We start from the raw sequence: 8,594 nt of genomic DNA, 5'->3' as shown, positions 1-8,594 counted from the left end.
CAACAAAATATCCACAAAGGTTATTATTTTACTAATAGCTGCAAACGAATATCTACTGTACTTGCTTATTCTGTGTTTTTATTTTAGCATTTCAATGCTTACATCATCTGGCCACACTGCTAATCGAACAAGCTGATTTTTGTGGCGAAATACATATCTCTAAATTGTTTAAGAAACTGCGCTTTGGTTTGTTCTGCATCTGAATTGAATGGACCGCAACGTTTTTATTAATTTAAGCTAATTAATAAGAGTAAGCCAAGTAAGTCTTCAGTTGGTTAATACCGTATTGCTTACTTTTAAATCGGCCCGCGCTTTTTACCCGCAGAGAAACAAACCAAATGGAGCGGAGTCGCAGTGGCGCGGTTCGTCGGAGAAATGCGGCTGACTCGGATAGCGATGGCTCCACGGCTGCCCCCAGCCGTAAGAGGAGCAAGCGGTTACCCCAAATCGAATCCGAGACAGATGTCGAGATGGAAAATGTTGAATATCTCGAAGAGGAAGGGGAGGAGGAAGAGAGTTTTGAGGAAGCGTCTACTTCGCAGGCGGCAAGGTCACAAAGCTCTAGGGCGTGCCAAACAGGTCGAAAAATGTCACGGCGTGCTTGCAATTTTACCTTACCGGTGGGTATTGCTGAGATGCGAACCATCCTTTACTTATCGAAACCTTTTCTAGACTGAGCTGTCCATTCCAACCGCCTTTGATCGCTGTGGCAAAGTGATTTCCATGCGCCTCACCAACTTCATGTGCCACTCGAATCTCTTCATGGAGTTTGGCCCCAATATCAACTTCCTGGTGGGCAACAATGGAAGTGGAAAGAGCGCCGTAATCACCGCATTGGCTTTGGGCCTGACCAGCAGTGCCAGAGCCACCAACCGAGCCAGCAGTATACAGAGTATGTTCTCATATAAAACCATGTCTAACATCCAATTATCACACAGCTACATATTTCAGAATTAATTAAAAACGGCGAGGCTAGTGCCACCATTGCCATCACTCTGTCCAATGCGGGATTGCGACCTTTTAAGGCGGACATCTTTGGACCCCATCTCACGGTGGTGCGCCAAATACGACACTCTTCCTCGACCTACGACCTCCAAGATGCTCGCGGAAGGAGCGTTTCAAAGAAAGTGGCTGAAATTCGGCGCATGCTGCTCTGCTTTGGCATTAATGTGGAGAATCCCATTTTTGTGCTGAACCAGGAGGCGGCGCGGGAGTTTCTGAAAGAGTAATAAGATCCACAGCAGCCAGTGAGAAATGCAACTTAAGCGAGTTTTATGTTTACAGATTGGAGCCAGCTTCGAATTACAGGCTGCTGATGAAGGCAACTCAACTGGACGTTTGCACTAGCAGTCTCACCGAATGTCATGCTCAGAGGCGCCATTTCACACAAGACCTGGATCAGCTAGAAAAGGTTGAAGGAGCTTTATGTTATTATATATCCCGTCTCTAATTTGTGACTTTCCAAATTCAACAGAAAAGAGATGCGGTGGCCAAGCAAGTTGAGGCTGAAGAGGAAAAGCTGTCGATCCTTAAGAATAAGGAAGTAGTCAAGGTATAAAATGCAACATAAATATAGTAATATTGAATTAATGAAAGCCGTCTGTACTTAATTAGGAAAAACTGGAGCAGTGCAGGGTAAAGTTAGCCTGGATGGCTGTGACTCGTTATCAGGAAGAGCTCAACAATCTGGAGCATTCTATTAAACTGATTGAAAATAAGAAGGCCAAGCTGGAGCACACCACATCCAAAAAAGAGAGTACTCAAGCCACAATGACCCAACAGCTAAAGTATGTAACTAAATACCATAAAATTTGTGACTTTTTACATTTGCTTCCCGTTCTTGTAAATCTTCAGGGAATTTGAGGCGACTAAAAATCAAATTTTAGCGACCTACAAGATCCAGGATGAAAAGCTAAGAACAGCCAAACGGGCGGTGCAGGATCTGCTCTTAAAGACAAGTTCTATAAAAGCCCAGATCGGAAACGCCGAACGACGCATGCGGGAGGATCAACACGCTTACGATGAATGTGAGAAACTGATTGGAAACTACCATGCCGATTTCAACAGGGTGAAGGAGCAGCGGGAGGAGCACGCCAACAAGATGGAAGCGCTAAAGGAGCAGGTTGCTAACAGCGAGGAGATCATTGCCCGATTACGAGAAGAGCAGCAGCAGATAAAGAGAGAGATTACGTCGGTTCAAGAAAGGGTGGATGCCATTAAAAATGAAAGAATTAAGTTGCACAAATCAAAACGTAGGTAAACTACCATCTACCTAAGTTCTTCTGTCACATTTCTACTTCTTACAGAGAGCATAAATTGGGAAATCGAGGCACTGTCCCGGAATAAGTCCAACAAACTCTCTGTCTATGGCGAGCAGGCGATAAAGGTCGTTCAGACTTTGCACACCCAGTATGCCGGCTCCAATATGCATAGGATGCCCCGAGGACCCTTGGGCCAGTACATCAGTGCACCCAATCCAAAGTACCGGGATCTGGTTGAAAACCAGCTCATGTCCTGCCTGCGATCCTACATCGTTAGCTCCGACAATGAGCGCAAATCGCTGCGGGAATTGCTACAGAATAAGTTTCAGGGTGGAAACATTCCCACTATTATCACCAGTCCGTTTACGGATCGTGTTTATGATGTGTCCAGAAACAAGGTGCGACCCACCACGCCGAATACCACAGTGCTCATCGATGAAATCAAGTAAGTGCATTTCATAATTTTTATTTATTTAGCTCGTGTTTTAATAATTAATTATTTAATATCCATTCAGCTGTGACGATCCTGTGGTAATGAACTACCTCATCGATATGCTGCGCATTGAGACGGTCCTGGTGACCGAGTCCAAAGAGATTGCCGAATTTCTCACATCCGACCTTGAGAATGTGCCGCCCCATCTGACGAAAGTGCTGGTTCCAAATCTGGGACTTGAGTACATTCCGACGCCCAATTATGCCGTCTATTCCACTAGAATAAATCCCGCAAGATATATACACATAAATGTCGATGATCGCATTCGCCAGCTTCAAATGGAGCAAAGTGAACTTCAGGAAAAAGAGGCTTCTCTGGAAATTGACTATATGCAGCATAGAAAGAAACTGGAGAGCACCCAACTTGAGAGTACAAAAAAGAGTTCCATGATTGGCCAGAATCAATCAAAGAACCAGCGGGCCATGCAACAGATAATGGAGTTGCAAAACTTTGATTACCAAGAGCTTCCGGAATATGATCGTCTGGTAAGTCCATATCCTGATAAAGCCAAAGTCCTATAGTATTAAATTATGTTTATTTTTAGAAATCACATTTAGCTGACAGCGGTGAGAAAATTGAGAAATGTAGGGAGGAACGCCAAATGCTACAGCAAAAACTGAGTGAAATCCAAGAACGCAGGGCGCAATTCGAGGCAACCGCTGCCGATGAAAGCAAAGTTCTTGAGGGGATCAACGAAAAGCTTTCCACACTTGACACAGAAGCTCGCGAAGTGGAGTCCAAAATTCGGAGCCTAGACCTTCACTACGAGGAAAATACTCGAAATTTTCAGAAAACGCTGCAGCTCGAACGGAAAATGATCGGCGAAAAGGAGACTGTGCTAAATGATTTGGAAAAGGCTCGCATCGAGGCTGAGAAAATGGGGGAGTTTATAGCCACGACGCAATCGGAGGAGAAAATACGCGAATCAATTAGTCGCTACAAGTCAAAGATCAAACAGGTGGAGCAGCTGAACTACAATCCCGAAGAAGTGGAGCGAGGGCTGATTACCCTTCGAGACGATCTGGACCTTCAGGCCAGGCACTTGGCCGTGGTCGATTCCGTGATCAAGAAGCTCCGGATGGCGTATCATCAGCGGGCACAACTGTTCCAGAGATCACGCCATCACTATTTTACCATGGTTCAGTTTCAGTTTGAGGTATATTTTCAGTTCTTATAATATTATAATATCCTAACAAAATCTTTATTTTGATTATTTCCAGCAAGCCCTAGCCATGAGACAATTTAAGGTTAGTTTTGAGACCAGTGACAAAGAGAAAACGTGGAAGATCAATGTATTCCCACCCAGCGGAAACGAAACTTCTAACACCAGGAGCTTGTCAGGCGGCGAGCGTTCGTTTACCACAGTGTCCTTGCTGAAAGGACTTTGGAGCACTTCAGACCACCCCTTCTATTTTCTAGACGAATATGACGTATTTACAGTAAGTGTTTCAATTTTCATGTTTTTGTAATAGCCTAAAAATTTTACTACTTTCAGGACGAAGTAAACCGTAAGTTTATTACGGAAATCCTTATTGGTGAAGGCTTGGAGTGGATGTCGCGCCAGTATTGTTTCCTTACGCCACAGGACACTGCGGTCGAGGCCAGCGACCACATTACAGTGCACAAGTATGGCTATTTTTTGAAACATTAAAAAATTGTCTTCATTGTACTTCTTCTTTTTCAGATTGGAGGCCCCGGATCGGTAAAATAAATTAAATAAGGCAATAAAAAAAAATAGGTTGCAGGCCGACAAAGCATCAGTATCAACTAATTTATTGGAGTTTCTGAAAAAGTGGTGAACCTTATTTTAAGCAGGATTTCGAATGGCAATTTATAGTTAAAATTTAAGTTCAATGTTTCATTATTAAATACAAACACTAAATTTTAGAACTGTTAACTGTTTTTTAAATAAACATCAAATCAAGATTTAAAATAACAACTGACTTTTTGATCTGGCAACCTTGGTAAATGCAGAGTGGCAACGCTTGCGAATCATAATCTTTCTTGGGCACGTTCAAGCTGCATGATGGGGTATGATGCTTATTTATAGATTAACAAGATTTAATTTTTTTTTTATTTCGATTCAGAATTAATTTTATCGTAGATATCCGTTTTATTTGTTTATGTTCGGACATTTGATAATATTATTTTTGATTTGATCAAGCAGTCTGATCGTGCATTAATCATCAGGCAGCAAGTAACCTCAAAGCGGCGGCGATTTGCTTGCTCTTATTTATTGTTAAATTTGTTTAACTAGCACACAACAATGAGCCGAAACTACAGGGAAGATCAGACCAATGAGGTCGAGGCGCTGGACTCCATATATTGTGGCGAAATGGAGAGTGAGTACCAAGGCTTTTCCTTCGAATCCAAGCTTTTAAACACTCTTTCACAGTTCTCGCCACGGAGCCACACCACAAATTCCAAATTCCCATTGCTACCGAGGATTACAATGCGGACGAGCCCGAGAACGGGCTTTCCTGCAAACTCGTCTTCACATACACAGCCACTTATCCAGATGGTGCGCCCGTGGTGGAAGTCGATGAGCCGGAAAACTTTGAGGACGGCTTCGAAAAGCTCCTGCTGGAACACCTGCAAAAGACAATCGAGGAGAACCTGGGCATGGAGATGATATTCTCGCTGGTAAGCAGCGCCCAGGAGTGGCTGAACGAGCGGTGGGACGAGCACAAGTTCCATCAGGACGAGCTCCGTGAGCAAAAGCTGCGGGAAGTGGAGGAGGAGGAGCGCAAGAAGTTCGAGGGCACCCGGGTCACGGTGGAGTCCTTCCTCACGTGGAAACTCGACTTCGAGGAGACCACCGGTATTGCGGCCAAGCGGGAGAAGAACAATGTGTCCAAGAAGCAGACCGGCCGCGAACTCTTCATGTGCGACAACACGCTCAACGATTCGGACATCAAATTCCTCTTGGAGGCGGGTGAGAACATTGAGAACGTCAAAATCGATGAGGCCCTGTTCCAGGACCTGGGTGAACTTGATTTGGATGATGATGATGACGAGGATTGGGTGCCCGGAGCCGAGGACGACGATGATTAAATTACACCGGTTTTAGAGTAAAGTAAACGCTTCTCCAAGGCATATTTGTGTATTGTAAATAACATTAAATGCCAACTCTTTATTAATCTAGGTTGTTTTGGTTTTGTAAGCTCAAATCCGAGATGTTAAGGCCGTAGCTGGTCACCGTCTTGATGTCGTCCAGGTCGAAAAACTCATCGTCACTCTCATCCTGCTTTGGCTTCTCCTCCTGCTGGCTCTTCTTGGCCACAGGCAGTTTTTTATTGGGGAAATTCAGGTTAGACCAAGAGCCAGGTTCCAGTTTGGGCAGCGTAATCTCCACTTTTGTGCCGTACATTTGTGCGGTAGCCTTGCTTACATTGACAATCTAAAAGGGAGACCAGATTATGATGTTTTATTTTGAAAAAACGCTTAAGTCAGAACTTACTCCACGCAGTTCTAGGTCCAAGTCAAACCGGGCGTTTTCCTGCTCGGGGAAAACCAGATTGACATGCAATCGGATGGGATTAAGCTCAACCAGACTCTGGCTGTAATCATATTTTTTGGCATAGATGGCCACAACCACATTGGTGGCAGTCTGGTGCCAATCGTAGCGGCAGTGCACTACCTTTTTGTCCTCGTTCTGGAATGGTAGTTCGAAAGATTAGTTGGGTTTCTAATAAGAGCTCTAATCTCCCTCGAACCCACCTCCTTCACCCACTTGTGCTGGCCATAGGCGCAGCCCTTCTGCGCCATGAACTGGGCAAAATCCGAGGTCCGTTTCTGGCAGCACGACCAGAACTTGAGGCCCTCGTGGAAGATGGGCACTCCCGGATGGTAGGTGCACTCGCCGTAGTCGCTGCTGGTGCCCGCGAAGGAGTAGGAGCATCCGTTGTTCTTGCAACTGGTGCCCACATCGATGGTGTCGCCGGATTTCTCTGCCACCGGAGTTTTGCCCGAAAAAACCATCTCTTTCAAGGCGGGAGCCACCGTTGGCTCTAGGACGGTAAGCGGGGATGCTATGGGCGGACGGGGCAGTGCTTCCTTGATGGGGGCTCGCACCTCGATGACCTCGTCCTTGTCCGATTCATTCTTAGCCGGCTTCTCCGGCTCCGGCGGCTTGACATTGGAGTGCTTGGCCAGCGTGCAGCCCTTGATGTTGAGGAACTCTGTGAAATCCACCGACTTCTTGTTGCAGCAGGACCAACCTTTGTAGGCGTCGTGGAAGAACGGATCACCCGGATGGTGTCGACAAGATTCTGGACGAGATTTGGGAGGTTACTTTAATATCACACATGTGCTTTAATATAACCATCGCTTACCATCATTGTTGGTCGCCGGATCGAAGGTTTGGCCACAGCCTCTGTTGTAGCATTGTTCCATTATAAATTTGTTTTGGTCTCGCTAAATGTATAGAAAATTCGCTTCAAATCTAGAATATTCGCAGTGTATGGCAACCAGTGTGACCGAGCAGCGTAAATGGGTTAAATCTCACTTTTTTATTGCTGATCGGGTAACGGTATTTAGACATAAGTGTTTAATGGTAACTCGGTGCGGAGTACCGCGAGAATTCAAATTCGTTTAAACTCTCTTACAAACAGTTACAAATATTTTTGACAATTTATTAAATTGTCATTAATCTTTTAGAAGTAAAATAGTTTAAATAGGCTATTAGTTGGTCTGAGCAGCTCATTTTTCGACAAACTTGTATAAATCTTAACATAAATAAACTTAAACTTACTTTTTCGTAAAAGATAGAATTAGAATTAGAGACAAGTTTTACAATCATAGCCTAAGTAAAATAAAATGCATTTATTTCCTTAGATTAAAAGATCACTAAATACACTACCACTTCTCTTAATTTTACGTGTTTATTTGTGCATTGGTTAAGTTAATAGCTTGAAATCGGAGCCTTGTTAATTTCCCGATCTAGTATTAATATTATTTGATTTTGCCAATTATTAAAACCATGTCACGGTTAAAGCTGTGACTCTAAGAACATAAATTTCGCCTGAAAACCTATTATACTAACTATAAACACAACTTGTGACTGCCAGTGCCTTGGAATATGTGACAAATAACAGCTTTGCGGGCACCGCTCATCGCTGGTGGGTTTGGAAAGGCCAACAGTCTCAAATGCAGAGCAATTAAAAGTGATAGTAAATTTGAAATTATGTTAATTACTGCCACTGCCTGGTCGGCCATTGGCGTCTTTATAGAATTTGCTAATTGCGAGACGGAATTGAACTAAAAACCATTATTCGCAAATCACCTGAAGGTCAGTTGTTGGCAGCATTTGGGCTACGTGATTTTTGCACGGAACTGGCTAGGCGACTCTTTGAAATTAGATCAAAGAACGGGAGGGAACCGGGAGTAATTGAAAGACTGGTAACTGGTTCTTGGGGCCCTCAGGTAATGTCTCCGCCTTGCATGATTGTTTATTTGTCACACTCAGTCATATACACACGTTTTCGCGGTTTCATTGGTTTCATTTTCATTTATTGCCCGCGGTGTCGGGGCATAAAATTTACTTACCCACAGCAAAAAAGTGGATATGATTTGATAATTTTACATTTTCGATTATTGAAAACAAAAAATGTCAGTGGCACTTCTGGTTGAACTCGTAAAAATAACTGTCAATCAAATTGTTTAAAAATTTGAAAGATGGAAATAGGTTTGAAAATACTTAAAACTGTGAGAAAAGTTGACATAATTGATGTCATATTTTTTGTACAGTATTGACATTTAAAAAATTTTTGGAAAATGAAAGTGTCTCTAAACAAATACAGATACATGTGGAGCTGTTTTTTTTTTCCTGTGCAGTCGGG

At 43.6% G+C, this 8,594-nt stretch overlaps 3 protein-coding genes across 6 annotated transcripts; 2 read left to right on the top strand and 1 right to left on the bottom strand.

Annotated features, from left to right (window-relative positions):
- The first annotated feature begins 95 nt into the window (after positions 1-95).
- LOC128256582 (structural maintenance of chromosomes protein 6) lies at positions 96-4,643 on the top strand. Its single transcript, XM_052987052.1, has 14 exons — positions 96-259; positions 326-620; positions 673-892; positions 952-1,225; positions 1,285-1,411; positions 1,475-1,552; positions 1,615-1,787; positions 1,855-2,252; positions 2,307-2,706; positions 2,777-3,239; positions 3,299-3,910; positions 3,975-4,193; positions 4,250-4,380; positions 4,439-4,643. The coding sequence occupies exons 2-14, from the start codon at positions 339-341 to the stop codon at positions 4,458-4,460; spliced, it is 3,399 nt and encodes a 1,132-aa protein (XP_052843012.1). The 5' UTR covers positions 96-259; positions 326-338; the 3' UTR covers positions 4,461-4,643.
- A 276-nt stretch (positions 4,644-4,919) lies between these two features.
- LOC128266109 (RWD domain-containing protein 1) lies at positions 4,920-5,894 on the top strand. The gene is made up of 2 exons (XM_053002382.1): positions 4,920-5,096; positions 5,150-5,894. Exons 1-2 carry the CDS (start codon positions 5,021-5,023, stop codon positions 5,806-5,808), a joined length of 735 nt encoding a protein of 244 aa, XP_052858342.1. The 5' UTR covers positions 4,920-5,020; the 3' UTR covers positions 5,809-5,894.
- On the bottom strand, positions 5,839-8,443 carry LOC128266108 (cysteine and histidine-rich domain-containing protein morgana). 4 transcript variants are annotated; one of them, XM_053002379.1, is made up of 5 exons: positions 8,302-8,443; positions 7,089-7,170; positions 6,475-7,025; positions 6,215-6,409; positions 5,839-6,154 (listed from the first exon to the last, which is right to left on the bottom strand). In XM_053002379.1, exons 2-5 carry the CDS (start codon positions 7,147-7,149, stop codon positions 5,891-5,893), a joined length of 1,071 nt encoding a protein of 356 aa, XP_052858339.1. In that variant the 5' UTR covers positions 7,150-7,170; positions 8,302-8,443; the 3' UTR covers positions 5,839-5,890. The 4 variants fall into 4 exon arrangements, with proteins under 4 accessions (XP_052858339.1, XP_052858336.1, XP_052858338.1 ...); XM_053002376.1 differs by having other exon boundaries at positions 7,089-7,271; positions 8,302-8,442; XM_053002378.1 differs by having other exon boundaries at positions 7,089-7,198; positions 8,302-8,410.
- Between the last annotated feature and the right edge of the window lie 151 nt (positions 8,444-8,594).

This window comes from Drosophila gunungcola, chromosome 3R (assembly GCF_025200985.1).
Source record: "Drosophila gunungcola strain Sukarami chromosome 3R, Dgunungcola_SK_2, whole genome shotgun sequence".
NCBI lineage: Eukaryota > Metazoa > Arthropoda > Insecta > Diptera > Drosophilidae > Drosophila > Drosophila gunungcola.
This window is presented reverse-complemented; position numbering and strand designations above follow the sequence as displayed.

Bases quoted from the DNA above. Each gene is read 5' to 3' on its own strand.
- LOC128256582 (XM_052987052.1), top strand. From the start codon at position 339: ATGGAGCGGAGTCGCAGTGGCGCGGTTCGTCGGAGAAATGCGGCTGAC. The intron at 893-951 runs GTATGTTCTCAT...TACATATTTCAG, and splicing joins CCGAGCCAGCAGTATACAGA to AATTAATTAAAAACGGCGAG. The intron at 4,194-4,249 runs GTAAGTGTTTCA...TACTACTTTCAG, and splicing joins ACGAATATGACGTATTTACA to GACGAAGTAAACCGTAAGTT.
- LOC128266109 (XM_053002382.1), top strand. From the start codon at position 5,021: ATGAGCCGAAACTACAGGGAAGATCAGACCAATGAGGTCGAGGCGCTG. The intron at 5,097-5,149 runs GTGAGTACCAAG...ACTCTTTCACAG, and splicing joins ATATTGTGGCGAAATGGAGA to TTCTCGCCACGGAGCCACAC.
- LOC128266108 (XM_053002379.1), bottom strand. From the start codon at position 7,149: ATGGAACAATGCTACAACAGAGGCTGTGGCCAAACCTTCGATCCGGCG. The intron at 7,026-7,088 runs GTAAGCGATGGT...AATCTCGTCCAG, and splicing joins TCCGGCGACCAACAATGATG to AATCTTGTCGACACCATCCG. The intron at 6,155-6,214 runs GTAAGTTCTGAC...TCTCCCTTTTAG, and splicing joins TGGACCTAGAACTGCGTGGA to ATTGTCAATGTAAGCAAGGC.